Genomic DNA, 17,917 nt, shown 5'->3' with positions numbered 1-17,917 from the left:
ACTACGAGTAACGTATTCGTTATCATAGAAGCTTAATCTTTGAATATAGCTCATCTGAACTCTTTGAGGGCCGATTTTTTTTGCCATATGCGACTGCCCAGGGTCATTTTTTTTTTATTGCAGATTCGAATTTTTCTTAGGGACTTATTTCGAAAAAAATTTACCTTAATTTTTTTAGGGTGACCGTAAAGCGACCAAAAAATATTTTGCGTTGGTATATATGTACTCTTCACTCATGAATAGCAACAAAAAGGAAATAAACTTATAAGAATTAAAAATTTTATTCATTGTTATACACATAGTTCAAGGCTTTGAAAATGTGCACACGAGAATATTTCGCAACTCTTACCTGTTCCTGCTCTTACACTAATATTTACGTCCGTTACGTAATCAAACTGCGTAGGTGCACGCACTCAAGAAAACTTTGTGGTTGTGTGCCCATCAAAAAAGCAAAACATGTGACAAACTTCCACTAATCTTCATCTTATCGCCAACCAGAGGCAAATAGTTTTCACGAGTGTCCAAAAAAAAAAAAAGCAACGGAAATGCATGCACGACAGCATCCTTTCTATGCGCACCCTTGTGAGCACTAAACGAGCGAGAAACAAGCGGTAGCCCTTTGAGCGATTAGTAACGAGATAGCCATTAGTTTTATAACCGAAAGAAGCCGAAACCGCCCGCGAAACAAAACCCAAAGCGCCATGCATGCACTAATGTGCGAGCGGTAGAATATAGATGCACGGGAGCAAACTAGCGCTAAAACAAGCCATGCAACAAAAATCGAGAGAGGGAGGCGCGCAAAAAAAATTCCCTGTATTCCCACATAGTGGCAGCACATGATAGAAAAGAAAAAGTTAGGAAATTGGCACACTTTTTAAACGTACAGACAGCGCCGTAAATATATGGCATCGACCATTTTTGGACTTGTTTGCGGCGCCATATATTTACGTCATTGACCCTCAAAGGGTTAATATTTTGCTTTAGTGTCCCTCTAAACAATGTGTGACTGTATATCATCCAACGCTTCTTTTTGATCTGCCATCCTACTTGAGCGAGCTTTATGCCATGCAGATACAAGGAATACCAATCTGCAGCCCAAATGGTACAAACAAAAAAGCAATACAGTGACATTGGAACATCTGCCAGAGAGAAATGCAAGAAAAGTGCGAAAGCAGCCAATGGAGAAACAACGGTAAGGTCCCTAACAACGGCATTAGCAATATTCGCAGCAGTGTCCATGTCACTGATTTTCAAGTAGACATGATGATGACAATGACGGTATGCTTTAGGTTTTGTTTTCAGTTTCACTACCAAGGCAGCATCAATGAAGTTTTCTGTTCTTATACCTTCTTTGGCACAAGCTTGGCGCAATTCTATGTTAAACAGTAGTTTGTAAGCAGGATGGTGCAAAGGACCAGTCTTGGCACAATTTCGGGCAATTGAAACAGTGTCAATGTTCCATAAAGGTGGTGCTGTAGGGACCAAGGTTAGGTCATAGGTTAGGTCAAATATGACAATGCATGAGTCAGCGAGATAAAGACCTGAGAAACAGTCAGATCGATGGCAGGAGCAGAAGAAGGTCATGTTTTATTCTTCTTCTTGTAACCTTGCAGCTCGCAGCACGAGGCACAAGACACATGCACCAGAGCGCGTCACGTACAAAAGGCAGCCGAGGAAGATGACGATGGCTGCTAGAGAGCTCTCCTCATTTCAGAAGAACATCAGCGGTGCCCAAGAAACAGCTTTTGATGTCGAGTGATTGGGTTTGATTTGATGTATGGGGTTTTATGGCCATACACATGGGTTTTATGGCCATACACATGGTGATGGGTTTTTAATAAATTGTTTGTGAAATGGAGAAATGTACTTTGAATGGTGGATGTGGCATGGCTGTAAATAGGCCTAAAATCATTCGCTGTAAATTGTACAAAATATATAAGTATTAAAACAATGACAATGACCAGAGATGTGATGAGGATAGCAATAGGGGCTTGTTGGTAAGGCATATCTTATTTTTCTGGCAATATCACAGAGATGTGACATTTGGCATTGTCTTGTTGCGCACGGATGATGTAACAGAACATGTAGTGAATGCAGCACTGATGCCTCAATAGGGCCCTTAAATGCAAGGGCTGGAGACATGTGCTATGCTAAATGTAACGAACGCAGCAGCAGCCTCTAGTAAGAAGCCATACTACTTAACATTTGGTCGGATAATGTGCAATCTAAGAATGTCATTTAAATAATTTAAAACTGATCAGGTGTCGAATAATGGGCTCGTGCCGAGAAACTGTGCTGGATGTAATGGGATATGGTGTCGATATGCCAAGGGAAAGGGCTTTTTCCTCTCGCATTCTGTTTCTCTACACTCCACAAGGATGTGGATGACGGTCAGTATTTTACCACATCTACCACATGTAGGAGGTTCATCACCAGTCAGAAAGAAGTTGTGTGTACTGTATGTGTGCCCTATTCTTAGTCGACAGAACGCGACATCGGTTTCTCGTCATTTTATTATAGATGGGTAAGTGCTTAAATGTGGCCTGATTAAGTGAAGTTTATTCGCAGTTTGGGAGTCCCACAAGCACTGCCAATAGTCTCTTAATTTTTTGCGAATGAAAGGTCTCAAATCTATGGCGGGGACAGCTGTGGAACAGTTCAAATCTTTTCTTGCTGTGGATGTGGCGATTTCGTCAGCGAGCACAGTACGCTCAACGCCTCTGTGCTCTGGCACTCAGCATATAATGACATGTTGATTGCAAGCATAAACAGCACACAAGAGTGTATAAAGATTATTAATTACAGAATTTTTGTGCTTTTTTAGCTATACTAATGCCTTAACAATGCTCAGAGAGTCGGTATATATAATTGACTTTCCTAGATTTAATTGTTTTATGTGCTTCACAGCCGATAATACTGCATAGGCTTCAGCCGTAAAGATACTTGTTTGCGCATGCAGAATGCCAGAGTCCAAAAAGGACGGACCGACTGCTGCATAAGAAACGCCGGCTTGTGACTTAGATGCATCGGGGTAAAACTCCAGGCAGCAGTACTTTGACATAAGTTCTAGGAAGTGCATCCGAATGCGTAACTCAGGAGCACACTTACTGACTTCAATAAACAACACGTCACATTCCATGAGCTGCCACTGCCACGGCGGTGACAGCTTCGCTGGAAGCATTAAATGGTGTTCTACAAGTGGGACACACATTTCTTCACTAAGATTCCTTACACGGAGCAAGAAGGGCTGCCTGGCTGTAGGTCGATTATTAAAAAGTATGGCACAGGACACATTGTTTACAGTTCTGTAACAAGGATGTTCAGGATTCGAGTTTACTTTCAGATAATATGTGAAGTTGGAATATGACCTCTGTAGATGGAGTGACCACTCGTTTGATTCTACATAGAGACTTTCTACAGGGCTTGTCCTGAAAGCACCGGTTGCTAGGTGTACACCTAGGTGGTGCACAGGGTCTAGGATCTTTAGCGCGATCGGCGTTGCAGAATGATAGATTATAGCACCATAGTCAAGACGAGAGCGGACAAGGCTCCTGTACAAGTTCAGGAGACATCTTTTATCACTACCCCAAGTTGTGCGAGACAGAATTTTTAAAATATTCATCATCTTCAAACATTTTGCCTTCAGATATTTAAGTTCGGGGATGAAGGTAAGCTTAGAGTCTAGAATTATTCCCAGGAATTTGCGTTCCCTGCTCTCAGAGAGTTCCTCTCGATTGATGGTGAGTTTTGGCACTACATAGTGTTATGCCTCTTTTGTTTGAAAAGAGTATACACATACTTTTGTGGCAAGTTATTTTAAAGCCATTAGCATCCGCCCATTTAGATAATTTGTTTAATGTAAGCTGTACCTGTCATTCGCAGATCGCAATGCTATACAATTTACAACTTATCTGTACGCCATCGACATAGAATAAAACATTGTGCATGGAATGCCTGTATACAGGGAGTTCATTTTTACAATAAACAGTGCGCAACTAAGCACACCTCTTGTGGCGTGCTAGTCTCCTGGGTGAATGTTCTAGATAAAGCATTGCCCACTCTTACACGAAACATGCAGTTGGATAAGTCCAACCACTGTGTTTAACATATTTCCACGGAGCCCCATTGCGGAAAGATCTCACAAAATCCCGAAGCGCCATGTTGTATCGTATGCTTTCTCTAAATCTAGAAATACCGAAAGTAAGAACTGCTCATGTATAAACGCATCTCTAATGTTTGCCTCGATGCGAACAAGGTGGTCCATTGTCGACCTACTTTCTCGGAACCCACACTGGAAGGGGTCTAGTATTTTGCTATTTTCTAGGAAAGAGATTAAGCACTGGTTTATCATTTTTTCATACAGCTTGCACAGACAGCTTGTTAGTGCTATTGGCCTGTAGCTGCTGGCTAAGGACGGGTCTTTGCCTTGTTTAAATATCGGGATGACTATGGCTTCTTTCCACGAGGAAGGAATATACCCAGCTGCCCACATGACATTGAATAGAGATAGGAGCATTTTCAGTGCTTCAGGGTATAAGTATCTAATCATTTCATACATAATGCGATCACCACCTGGCGCCAAGTTGTTGCAACAAGCGAGAGACGCCTTAAGTTCAGCTAAGCTAAATGGACGATTGTAAGCCTCACTCGATGAGTTGATTAAGGGGCCGTTTCTCTTCACATTCTTATAGTGCGATGCACTCGCAACATATTCAAAGGGTTTGCCTAGACAATCTGCCTGATCTTCCAGGCTATCACCTTGGATACTTACTAAGGGTAGCAGATGTGACTGCCGGCCTACTAATTTATTCACCCTATTCCAGACTTTCGTCTCGTCCGTGTAGGAAGTTATACCAGAGATGTACTTCTCCCAACTCTCCCTTTTAGCACGTCGACGTGTTCTTCTACCCTGAGCCATTATTTGTTTAAAGCTAATGAAGTTTTCGGCGGTTGGAAAGTGGCGAAGTCATCCCCAAGCCTTGTTTTGGTTTTTCCATGCTTTTTTACATTCTTCATTCCACCATGGGATACGATGCTTATTCGACAGTCCGTTGGTTTCACGAATGCATTTTGTTACAGCCTCAATTATAAAGCCTGTATAATATATGCCACAGCTTCATCTACATCAAAAGAATCGATTTCATCCCGGATTATATACGTTAGCTCTCGGAAAAGTTCCCAGTTAGCTGATTCAACCTTCCACCAGGGAGCGTGTGGCAAGCATCCATTTGTTTTGTTAAGTTTAACACAACTGGGAAGTGGTCGCTCCCAAAGGGGTTCTTGAGAATGGACCACTCAAGGTACGGCATTAGTGTACGCGACACTATGCTTAAATCTATGGAGGAGTATGTATTATGTGCCACGCTATGGTACGTCAGCTCTTTTTTATTAAGTATACATGCTCCTGAGGAAAAAAGAACGTTTTCAATTACGCGACCTCTCGAATCACAACAAGAGTCTCCCCACAAAATGTTATGGGCATTTGAATCTCCGACAACTATGCATGGCGCGGGAAGTTCATGTGTGTAGTTTTAAAATTCGGTTTTAGTAAGTTGATAATTTGGAAGGATGTATACAGAGCTGATAGTGACCAGCTTGACAAATAACACCCTTCGGACAGCAACTGCCCCTAGGGGTGTACGAAGTTTTACCGTATCTACATGATCGTAAGTCGACCACTTTTTTTTAATTTGAAAATCTGAAGTGGGGGGTCGACTTACAGTCGAAACCAAAACATGGCACTGCCAAAAAAGCAAGACCAATGGGAGCTACTACATAGTCACAATTTTATGTTTGCTCTATGGCCCTACCCGTAGCTTTTCGCTATCCCGCGTGTTTGTTCGCTTTTCGGAAGGGTTCTTCAACATTTTTGAGAGTTTTACAGTGCACACAACACTCATGACGGGGTGTCGATAGTTGATGGAAGCGCCGCTGTTCCATTCGCGGCGGCACCCTCAGAACGGCGGCGCTTGTGGGGAGCAATGAAGAGCATCGATAGTTCATAGAAGAGCAGACACCTCTCACGGGTTTCTCTTTGCCTGTTGCGCTTAGCTTTCTCTATAGTTTGACGAAAGGCATTGGTTTGACGCGTTCCACTTGACTGCCAGCTATGTGCTACTTCTATGCTTCCTCAGTCGTCATGAGTGCTTCAGGCCCACTAATCATTCGGCACTCGCTCACAGCAGCGTTCAAGAGGGCTGCCATCCTTTACACCGAAGAAACAAATCACTGCGCAGCGGGTCGCAAGTTCGATGTTTCTGAACGGGTGGTGCGAGAGTGGTGACTGCAGCGAAGCAAAATTTTCACCTGTGCCGGCAAGTGAGGAATTTCCCACGTGCCAAAGTCTGGACGCTTTTCGGAGCTGTAGGCTAAGCTTGCGGCATACGTCGCTGAAATGCGCAATCGGTCCCTGCCAGTGAAGTGCGACATGGTCATGAAACAAGCCCAGATCTTTGCCTTTTAAGGACCTGCTCCGCCGTGAGTACAAGTGGCTGGCGGCAGAAGACTGCGAAATTACGCCAACCAGACCTGTCAAAAGAGCCTCCCTGATGGCTGCGTGTGGTTGGGTGCATTCGGCATGGGCTGCTGTTCTACAAGAGGTCGTGGTGCGGTCATTTGCCAAATGTAAAATTCCGCGGGACGATGACGCGCTGTGGGACCGTAGCAACGATGACGATGGCAGCGCTAGTGAAGATGAGTAGTCCAGTGACCATGTCAGCTACTAATAAATTTTTATTATCGAATGTGCCCTCGGGTATGCTCTCCCTTTTTTTTTTTCCCCCTCACGCAATATGGGGGGGTCGACTTACATTCGAGTAGACTTACAATCATGTAAATATGGTAATTCCCGGAAAGCAACACCCCTGTCGACAATGATAGCAACACCACCGGAAGACACGAGAGTGTCATCACGGTCTTTATGAAAAATAGCATATTGTCGAAGGAAATTTGTTTGCATATGTTTGAGGTGTGTTTCTTGAACACACAGCAGCTTTGGACTATATCTATGTAGGAGTTCTTTAATGTCATCAAGATTGTGCAAGAGACCTCTGACATTCCAGTGTGTTATTTGTGTATCCATGTTGAATGTGGTTTTTGTGCTGTGTGTTTAGGAAAGAGGACTTAGCTCACAGAGCACTTTCCGGGCGGCGTGATGCAGCGTTTTTCTTTTTTGGAGTCCTTGCGAGAATCTCACCGCTCCTTAGGTGCTAGCCGCACCGTCTGGCTGGTTGTGTCCATCGCCTCTTCCGAGGCGCTGGACAGGCGCTCTTGCGAGCGCTGCATTTGATGTGAAGGCCTCGTCTCCGTAGACAAAACCTTTGAGGCGACCATCCCATAGGTAGACGGCCTCTTCTGTTGGGGCGGCGGAGCAGCGCTAGCTGCAGCCGCCGGGGGGATGGCGTCACTGCTGCCTCACTGAGTGTGGGTCGGACAGCCAACAGAGGCCGTTGTGGCGCTGCCCCCTGATGCACCATATCAGCAAAGCTGCTCTTGGGCAAATAGGAAACCCGCCTGCGTGCTTCTTTGAATGAAATATTCTTTTTGACTTTTATCGTCACAATTTCTTTTTCTTTTTTCAATGACGGGCACAACCGCGAGTATGCGGCATGCTCGCCATCACAGTTGAAATAGTATGGAGCGCTTTCGCAAGTTTCAGATGCATGATCTCAGGCACTACATTTAGCACATGTCTGTCGACCTGGGCAGTTCTGGGAACTGTGGCCGAAACGCTGGCATTTAAAGCATTGAAGAGGGCTTGGGATATAAGGTCTTACACGTAGCTTTAAATAGCCTGCCTCGATTGTCTCAGGCAGGATGTTTGAGCCAAAAGTAAGTATTAGATGCTTTGTTTTGATGTCTTTACCATCACGCCTAGCATAATTCGCTTAACATTGATAAAATTCTGCTCGGTCAAGCCTTCCATCAGTTCAGCTTCTGTCAGCTCCATTAGGTCATCATCAGAGACATTACCACGGCTGATGTTTACAGTTCGGTGCGGGAATATTGTGACTGGAATTTCTCCGAATGTAACTAGGTTAGGAAGCCTTTTATGTTGCTTCACATCGCGGAGTTCCAGAAGGAGGTCTCCACTAGCCATCTTCGATGCCTTGTAGCCTATGCCAAGTGCTTCGGTAAGACATTTTGACATTAGGAAATGTGAAATCATTCACATAGTCTTTTCAGATTTGTCAGAATGGATGACGTGGAATTGGGGAAAGCTTTGTAATCTGTTGCCAAAAAATGTAAAAACATCGGTGCGCCCTTGTTTCTGAGGGCGATCAGGGAGAGGGGGGAAAAGAGCTAGCCATTTGTAACATGGAGTTTCGGCAGCTGTGCCAGCCACCCACCACGGAGCCCAACAAGGGGACGTGACAGGATTTGTGTTTAAACGAGGCCTGCCAATGCCAGCTGTACACAGCCACTATAACCAAATATGACATAACCTAGGTTGGCTACTTACACAAGGTTAACCCTTGCTGCCTGGAAGATCGGAAGAAATCAAGAAATGATTAGGAGACAGGAAAGATGGAAAGTGTGAGAAAGACGAAGGTTCGAGGGAGAGAGAGACAGGAAAAGGCAACTACCGATTTCCCCCGGGTAGGTCAGTCCGGGGGTGCTGTCTACATGAAGCCGAGGCCAAAGGGGTGTGTTGACGCCGCCGAGGGGCCGTGAAGGTCCAAACGCCCGGCATTGGCTCAACCGCCAGGATCCCCTTTTCCGCGGACATGGCTAAGCTGTGCACGGTTAAACGCGGGACGGTCCAATCCTCGTGTGCTCGGGTACGTGGTGTCGCAACACACCAAACGCCTGCTGACACAGACACCCCTGCGGAGCGGGTGATTGGGCAAATCTGTTGTTTCAGCGGTTGTAAAGTCGTTGAAAGCGGACAATGACGACGATGTCACTGGGTAGGCTGATTCGACTTTGTCTATCGCCATGACTTCATGTCCGTTGAGGTCGATGGTAGCAGTTTTTTCTGTCTGCTTAAGTCCCTTGAAAGGGCCATCATAGGGTGGCGTAAGAGATGGCCGGATGCCTTCGCGGTGTATGAAAACGTGGCTCAATGTAGGCATGTCTTTGCTGACAGAAGCATTACTGGAGGATGCAACTCTACTAGGGCAAGGACAGAAGCGTGCAAACAGGAAGCAGAGCTGCTGAACATAGCTGTCTGGGTCAGGTGTGGCAGCAGTAGCTGGTGCAAGAAATTCACTGGGCAACCACAACATTGTGCCATAGACCAGCTTCGCAGCTGTGCAGCAGACGTCTTCCTTGAAAGAGGAGCGCGCGCCTAGCAGGACGAAAGGAAGGTCTTCAGCCCAAGAAGAGCAAGCCTGGGGGGCCATCAAGGCGGCTTTGAGTTGACGGTGAAGGCGCTCAACCATTCCGTTTGCCGATGAGTGATACTCGGTAGTATGGATATGATGGATGCCAAGCAGGCAAGCGAGTTTATGGAAGAGATCAGATTCGAACTGTCAGGCGCGATCAGTCATGACAACACTGGGGCATCCGAAATGCGAGATCCAGCCCCTGACAAATGCAGAAGCCACTGTAAGTGCCATTATCTCAGTGAGAGGAAATGCTTCAGGCCAGCGGGTACATATTTACACATGTATGGGTATGGGTACACATGTATGTAGCAAGCACCTCGCAAGGGTGGCTGCAGGCCAAATGTGATTGAACCGGGCATCAGGTGGATGAAAGACCTCAGAAACGTTCAGACCGATGGCAGGAGGAGAAGAAGCTTTTTTTTTTATTCTTCTTCTAACCTCGCAGCTCGCACACGAGGCATGCACACCGGAGTGTGCCATATATAAAAGGTGGCCGAGGAAGATGACGATGGCTGCTAGAGCATGTAAACAGTAGTGCATACCCACTTACTCAAGTTGGCATCAAAGAAGTTCATTGAAAAGTGGCACATAGCCAGTGTCACAAACCCAGTCACTCAAGATGGTCTGATGGTTTGTTTTCGAACCTGGTTCCATCAGCACAGCAGCCTAATGCTCTACCTAGTGCATTACCTCTAGAGCTCTACCTCTACCTAGGCTAAAGCGTGCTAGCTGAGGCTGACCTGTTTGCCTTCCTTCGAATAAATTCTGTCTCTAATGGACCACCCAGTGAACAAAGTTGTCAAGGGTTGGAGAAAATGTTAGAGACGGACCGTCATAGATAGATGGTACTGGAAAAGCATGAATTATCCTAAGAATGGTAATTGCATTAAAAAATATCTAAATGTATGCAAGCATTTGGAATTTGCATTTTCTTATACACAATAAACAAAGTGTACTTTGTTTCAAGCAATCTGTAAATTAATTTTTTAATGCTAAGCAGATGCAGGGCACTGCTTTGCAAAAATTTTGCAGAGCAGTTGCGGATACCCTGCAAACAATAGCATTTCCAAGATAGATCTCACCAGAGGCAGTGACGCACAGTTTAACTAACACTTTTAGCAACACAACCAACATGCAAAACTGCACACACGCATGTAAAAACACCACTGTGCAGCTTGGCGAAGGGCTTTTCCCACGCAGCCAAGCACCGCTGCAGCCAGCTGCACATTTTAGCATGGCAGCAGAGCCCCCCCCCCAACGAAACACTAGATGACACCAAATTTTTGTGATGGTGGTGCCCAAATGAAAATGTCTATAAAGGACACTCACACTGTCAACAACGTCTTCAACAGTCATCTTGAACATGTCAGGGGCATCAGGCATCCCCGACAAAGAAAGCAATGTAACAGCACGGCACATACCTGCATTTCAACAAAAAGACAGGTGAATCATGACAATGCCTATCACGGCTAGATCTGTCACTGCTGTCCTCCGAACTGACTGTATAAACTTCTAGCGGCAGACTGCCGTAGAAAAAAAATTGCAGCAAAATGTAGCGAGAAGTATAAGTGCCAGGAGAACAGCCTTTCATAGAGAATGTGCACACGCACACATACATGAGGGGGAACCCAAAAGTAACGAGAATCACTTTACTGAGGCAAACAGGTAGCTAATCACTATACAAGGGCCTTTCTCTGATGCTTTGGCATACTGGGCACCCACTAGAAACCTACTCGGTAATCACTAGAGACCGGACATTTATTCACAAATAAATACTGTTTTAAGTGCCTATAACAGGCACTAATGCTGTCATTTAGATCTTATTTAGGTGCCAACAACTGCCCTTTAGGTGTGTATAGGCTCAAATAATAACTTACACTGTGCATCTGAAGCTAAATTATGGTTTTCTAATTAACACAGCCCACTAAACCCCGGTTTTGTGAAATTAATTTTATTTGCCACAGAATGAGACAAGTTCTGAAGGTTACAAGATTTATCTGAAATCTATGGCAACTAGACACCACGAAAAAAGTTGGGAGAGCAGTGTCAAAAAAGCACAATCTAAAAATTTTCGGGCTTCATGTTGTGCCTTTTTTCGCTAAGTATATTAGGCTGTATGCAGAAAAGGAACACCCTCAACATCCCTTCAAGTTAGCAGCACATCAGGCACGTACCCAGGAGGGGGCACGGGGGAGCCGCCCCCCCCCCCCCTCCGAAATTAAGCAGCATACCGCCCCCCCTTCCTCGCCCACGCCACCACTCCTCACACACATTCCTAAAGCGTCGCCAAATCAATGTTGAGACTTCACAGCTATTTGGCGGTCAACATTTTGCTGCCTTTTTCACTCCTTTTGGATGGCGGTAGTTATCGGCATCTCCTGGGATGTAAAGGCCAGTTTTCTCATGGATTCGGTCTCTGCGCGATTAACTCAAGGTTTGTTCAGTTGTCACCACCTATTCAACAGTCACACGCATTGCTTTTGCTTCGTTAGTTCAACCTCCTTTATATAGACTGATCCAGGGACCAGGAAAGGAATTCGGTTCGTAGTCAGCTGGTCTGTATGCACGAGAAATGAGTAGCGGCCGGAGAAAACGCCAGTTGCGTTGAACTTGTCCTTTTGCTTCATTATTTCCTCGAGTGACGGCTCGCCGCAACGGTGGCAGATCCTCGGAACCATATACCGGCGATATAGGTTAGATAAGGTGAAAATAAAATAATGCAAAACAGTGTCCATCATCAAACTTCCATCAGGTCACTCAAAGCGGACAAATTCGATACGTCAATTTATATCTTACGTGAATTTGTTGGGTTGGTACAAGGGTTCAGCAAAAGCTGTATTTCCATATTACTGAATTTTTTTTAATTCATGTGTAACATAAATGTTGTCCCCGTTAGATGTAACATCAGATGCAATTCACAGAATTGTGATATTATTTTCCTTGCAGAGTTAGAGAGTTGTAAACTTGATAGTTTCGTTTTCTGAAAATTTTTAATTTTTTGCCAATTTTTAATAAAAAATTGATGAATTAAATCAAAAATTCAAAACAAACAGTCACTAGATATTAAGTCTCTCTTTTAAATGCAACAAACCTCGTCACATTTAGTGCCATGGTTGTCGAGAAAATGAATTCTCCTTTTACATGTGTTTAGGTACGAGCAACCGAGCTAAAGCTTCCTCTTAAACCCATAAGCAATACAACTGTCACCCGTTACCTTGTCTGGTTTTTCCCTAATTGTACAGCACTTTTCGTGCGAAATTGGCAACTGGAAACAAGGGTCGCAAGGAGTTGAGAAATTAAGCGACCTACTAAGGGAGAGAGCCAAGGCAATAGTCAAAGAGGAAGAGAAAGTGAATATTAAAATATTTAATCATTGTTTAGGCAAATCTTTATGGATCAACATCTTTTTATTTAAAAAGGAAGTAGAGAAAATGCCGCCGGAAGTGGAGAACAATTCCGTGTGTTTTGAATGACACTTCTACAGATATCAGTCGAGCCGCCTGACGTAGCCACTTCTCAGCTGTGCTTATGTATAGGTGTTTTTCTAACCTTCCGCGGTGGGCGCAGTACGTCTATAACCGCAGCGTCCTGCGCTCTGCACAGTTATACGGGACTGGCGGCCACGCATCGTTACTTAACTTCCCAAATAACAATACGAGTCGGTTGTGGCCCTTAACTTGGTAGAGCAGTAAACGAGGGATTCAAAAAACGCTGCTATAGTCGGATACAACTCAAGTCTACAGTGAAGCCCCGCACACACCCTTTTAACCGCCAGCCGCTGCTCCTCCGCGAGGCTGCAAGTAATTTGTACTTCAAACTTTTCCTGTTACCCAAATCGGGTGGTAACCATAAAAATAAAATTATTTGCACGTAAATTTATACGTTTTCTCTCGCCTATTATAATGGAATGGCGAATGCCTAATTCTTTATTGAACTGAAATAAAATGCTTGCTTCGCTGCAACTATGCAGTATATTGTCAAGTTGCTCTTCAGTTGGCACGGAAGTTTCATGAGTAAGACGGCCTCAGCAGTGAAATGAACTGTACCACAGGCTTTTGAAGATTTAATTAATTAAGTATTGAGTTTTACGTGCCAAAACCATGAGGCATGCCGTAGTGGGGGACTCTGGAAATTCAGAGCACCTGGGGTTCTTTAACGTGCACCTAAATCTAAGTAAATGGGTGTTTTCGCATTTCACCCCAATCAAAAATGCAGCTGCCATGGCGGGGATCGGGATTCGATCCCGCGACCTCGTGCTTCGCAGCCCAACATAATAGCCAGTAAGCAACCATGGCAGGTAGACTTTTGAAGAGTGAAATGCTGACTCCATACACTTTGTCCATGTCTGTTGCACACCTCATTCTTTCCGTCGATGAAAAGATTCTTCAAAAACAGCAGATGCTCCAAAGGTATAAAGTACAACGCCATTTTGAAAAGATCGCATGACGACGATTTTGTTTGCTTCTGTGATTGGCTGGCGGAGTAACACAAACCCGCGTAGGCCATGTGCCTTGGTTGTCAAATGGTGTTTTTTTTTAAGTTGTATGCTACTACATAAATCTTTATTTTACACTTTCGCTTTTTTTAATTGTTCTTAGCAGTGTTCTTCCTTCACTTCTTTCCTGCACGAGTCCATTTGATGTGGTTCCTTGTTTGCCTAGTAAAGGAGAGAGGTATCTCACAGGGGTAGCCATGAGATACACCTTATTTCATTTCTCTTTTGCGGGTTTACGGGTCTTTATGGCGAATGGTGGGCGTTATTAACATTTGTACTAGTAAAGGTACCCCCCCCCCCATTTGCATAGAAAAGTTACTTTGGGTTGGGCCTCCACCGAAAAAAAATCCTGGGTACGTGCCTGCGGCACCTACTTTTACTTGAGAATGTTCAATAGTCCAATGCCCTCTGGCATCACAGAATGTTCGCCACTCAGAACCTTTGATACTTTATTCAGTAGCGGGAGCCCGAGATTTTTATTCGAGACATACTGAAGTTTTGAACTAACTCTCAGCAACAGGCCCATTGTGGGTGGTGGAAAACTTTTCCTGAAAGTCCGAAATGAGCCCCACATTCCAGGCCAGAGTTGCAGCCAAGCATTCAAGTTTCTTGATAATGTTGGCTAAAAATGTAAATTGACCGCACAAGTACGCCAAGTCATCTTCAAGTGTATCGTTGCATTGAGCGGTCAGAGCTCTTCTCACAGCAATACTCTCATCTGCTCTCATTTTACGTTGGTATATATGTACTGTTTATTCATGAATAAGAACAATAAAAAAAGGAAATAAACTTATAATAAAAAATTTGATGCATTGTTATGCACATAGTTCAATGCTTAGAAAATGCACACACAAGAAGATTTCACAAGACTCAAATGTTCCTGCTCTTACACTAATATTTACGTCCACAGCGTAATCGAACTGTATAGGCGACCACACTTAACTGTGTGGTTGTGTGCCCTTCAAAAAAGCAAAACGTGTGACAAACTTCCGCTAATCTTCATCTTATCAGCTGCCAGAGGCAATTAGTTTTCGAGAGTCCCCAAAAAAGAAAGGAAAGGCCTGCACAGTGGCATCCTTCGCTTATGCGCACCCCTGTGAGCAAGCAATAAACGAGCGAGTAACAGGCGGTTGCCCTTTGAGCGATTAGTAATGAGATAGCCATCAGTTTAGCGAGCGCAAGAAGCCGAAACCGCCTGCAGAACAAAACCCAAACTGACCGCCGCCGGTCCGCACGCACGCCAATGCGCAAGCAGTAGTATATAGATACGGCGGAACAAGAACAAACCATGCAACAAAAACCAAGCGAGGGAGGCATGAGAAAAAAATTCCCTGTATTCTTGCATAGTAGCAGCACATGCCAGGAAAGAAACAGTTAGGCAATTGGCCCACTTTTTAAACGCACAGACGGTGCAGTAAATATACAGCATTGACCGTTTCGGACTTGTTTGCGGCGCCGTATATTTAGGTCATTGACCCTGAAAAGGTTAATCAACTTCTAAGTACATGATGCAACCAGTCTATGGATGCTTCATGTGCACGTATTAGTATCTCGGGCACAGCCAGGGGTGTGCATTAGCAGCTGAATGAGTAAACTCAGCCACGGCACTTAATGAGTTAAAGAGAATGGAAGAAATACTGGAGGCTTCTTCTGGTTGTTGCCAACAATGTAGAATTGATTGCATCTGCATTGAAAGGGTGGCTTTTTTTTTTTTATTTGTAATATGACAGCTCAGGCACCTTGTATCCCAATATCTAGATGCACAGCATTAACCATAGGCGACTCACCTGCAAAGTGCAAAGAAGAGGATGAAAAGGTGTCACCAGTGCTGCTGTACATGCTCACAGCACTGAATGACCAATGTTTCTTCAGCTTTGGAGCGGGCAAACAAAACACCCTGCTATATCTGATCACGGTCAAGCACACATAAACAAGGACAAAGTGAGGAGTAGACAACACAAGCGCGTTTGTTGTCTACTCCTCACTTTGTCCTTGTTTGTGCGCACTTGACCGTGATCTGCTATGCGTAACCAACTAGCCCAAAAGTCAATGCTCTTCTGCTATATCTGTCCTCTCAACATAAATCTGTGACCAAGTGCTTTGCGATTTAAGAAATAGAAGGCAATTGCCTATTTCTCTGCAAATAAACAGGAGCTTTTCCAGGTCTGCACACTCACCCACGAGTTGACTCATTCAAATTTGCTCAGATTTGGAGCCCCTTACGAGTCCCACTCTGAGTGAGCCCCTCGAGTCTGAGTGGGTGCAAATCCAAGTGAGCCTCAGTGAGTCCTAAGGGGTGTGAGGCAGAGTGAGTCCGAGCAATTCAAGGTTAGTCCACATAGGTGCGATTCCAAGTCAGAGTGAGTCAAGGTGAGTCAATATGAGTGTGAGTCTGACAAAAGAGTGCCCCAGTGAACCGAAGCTAATGCAAGTCTCAGTGAGGACAAGTACTATGCCTGAATTGTGTGCTATAATATATGCCACTATAATATTTGCCATATAATATAATGCCACAATAACAAGCAAGGCATTCTGTGCGATTCATCAAAAGGCGCGAGAGAAGGCTGTATGCCCCACGATAACGGAAGAAATGCGATGCAGGGCAGTCGCGCGAGCCAGCTATGCTGCACCCACTCAGTGGAACAGCGGAAAGGATGTGACTGAGCAGAAAAAGTGGCACCCTGTTGACATTTAGTCAATGAGCAGTGTAACCTCGGCAGGAAAAGCAACATGACACGCTGGCAGATATGGTGGGACGCGCATGCGCACTGCCACTTTGGCACCATTCTTGATAGCAGGTGCTGCGCCAGCAGCAGGTGCATCAATGCAGTCTGGCAGGCACTCCCATGGTCCATATACTTTTGCTCATGGGTGTACGGTGGACGACAAGGCTGAATTGGGCATGCTGTGTGCATAAACCTCCATCGTGACAGCAGACCCACGCAATGTTCTGGTGAAAACCACCGATTTTTAAAAATGTGTGTGCATTAAAATGTCACTACCTCCGAATTTGACATTTAGACAACTGCCCCCAAGGTACTAATAAAAAAGTTAAGTAATAAATTTTTTGTTAATTAGTCTTCTGAAACAATGTTATTACCGGCAAAGTACGCCCACCTCGCCTTGGAACTCATCTGCAAGAATGCCACGTCCACTGTGCACATTACTTTTTTATAAAAAATCTGTCTGGTCTAAAAAACACCCGGTATATGTTTATATATATCTTAATTTATATTAGGCTTTGTCCTGCCAGTGGACATAAAAATAGGCTCATGAGAATGATGATGATATATAAAAAGAGATGCTGGAAAAGCTTGCCGGCCCTCGAGCCCCTGTTCCCGCTGGGAAAATGAAAACTCTGCGTCTATGCCATTCTGCATAAAAATAATGATATCCCATGCTTAGAAACCCTAGGAAAGAAACTGATCTTGCTTTCCAAGTACTTGATAAGGCCTTTGTAGGAAATCAAGCCTCCTGACGCATATAAAACGGGGTTTATTAAGCATAAACTGTAACGCAACTCCGTGAGTAGCTGCTGTTGCACGTGGTCCGAAGCACGAGAGCGCTTCAACTCCTTCGTCCTCATTCTTGCTCGAACGAACTGCTCTGCACGCAAAAGTTCACAAAAAGTTTGATTCCAGTGGGTACAGGTGAGTACAGTGGTACAGTACTCACCCACGGGGCAGAAACCTGGAGGCTTACGAAAAGGGTTCTACTTAAATTGAGGACAATGCAACGAGCTATGGAAAGAAGAATGATGGGTGTAACATTAAGGGATAAGAAAAGAGCAGATTGGGTGAGGGAACAAACACGAGTTAATGACATCTTAGTTGAAATCAAGAAAAAGAAATGGGCATAGGCAGGACATGTAATGAGGAGGGAAGATAACCGATGGTCATTAAGGGTTACAGACTGAATTCCAAGGGAAGGGAAGCATAGCAGGGGGCGGCAGAAAGTTAGGTGGGTGGATGAGATTAAGAAGTTTTGCAGGGACGACATGGCCACAATTAGTACATGACCGGGGTTGTTGGAGAAGTATGGGAGAGGCCTTTGCCCTGCAGTGGGCGTCATGATGATGACAGGTGTTGAAAGT

The 17,917-nt window shown here is 44.6% G+C and overlaps 1 protein-coding gene across 1 annotated transcript in view; it reads right to left on the bottom strand.

The window, feature by feature from the left end:
* LOC126516562 (uncharacterized) overlaps window positions 1-17,917 on the bottom strand; it is a 186,053-nt gene that overhangs the window by 144,621 nt on the left and 23,515 nt on the right. Inside the window, exon 4 of the mRNA XM_050166687.2 lies at window positions 10,659-10,750. Coding sequence (XP_050022644.1) covers window positions 10,659-10,750 — 92 coding nt within the window. The remainder of the gene's footprint in view (window positions 1-10,658; window positions 10,751-17,917) is intronic.

The sequence above is a fragment of the Dermacentor andersoni genome, chromosome 1 (assembly GCF_023375885.2).
Source record: "Dermacentor andersoni chromosome 1, qqDerAnde1_hic_scaffold, whole genome shotgun sequence".
NCBI classification, from domain to species: Eukaryota; Metazoa; Arthropoda; class Arachnida; order Ixodida; family Ixodidae; genus Dermacentor; species Dermacentor andersoni.
This window is presented reverse-complemented; position numbering and strand designations above follow the sequence as displayed.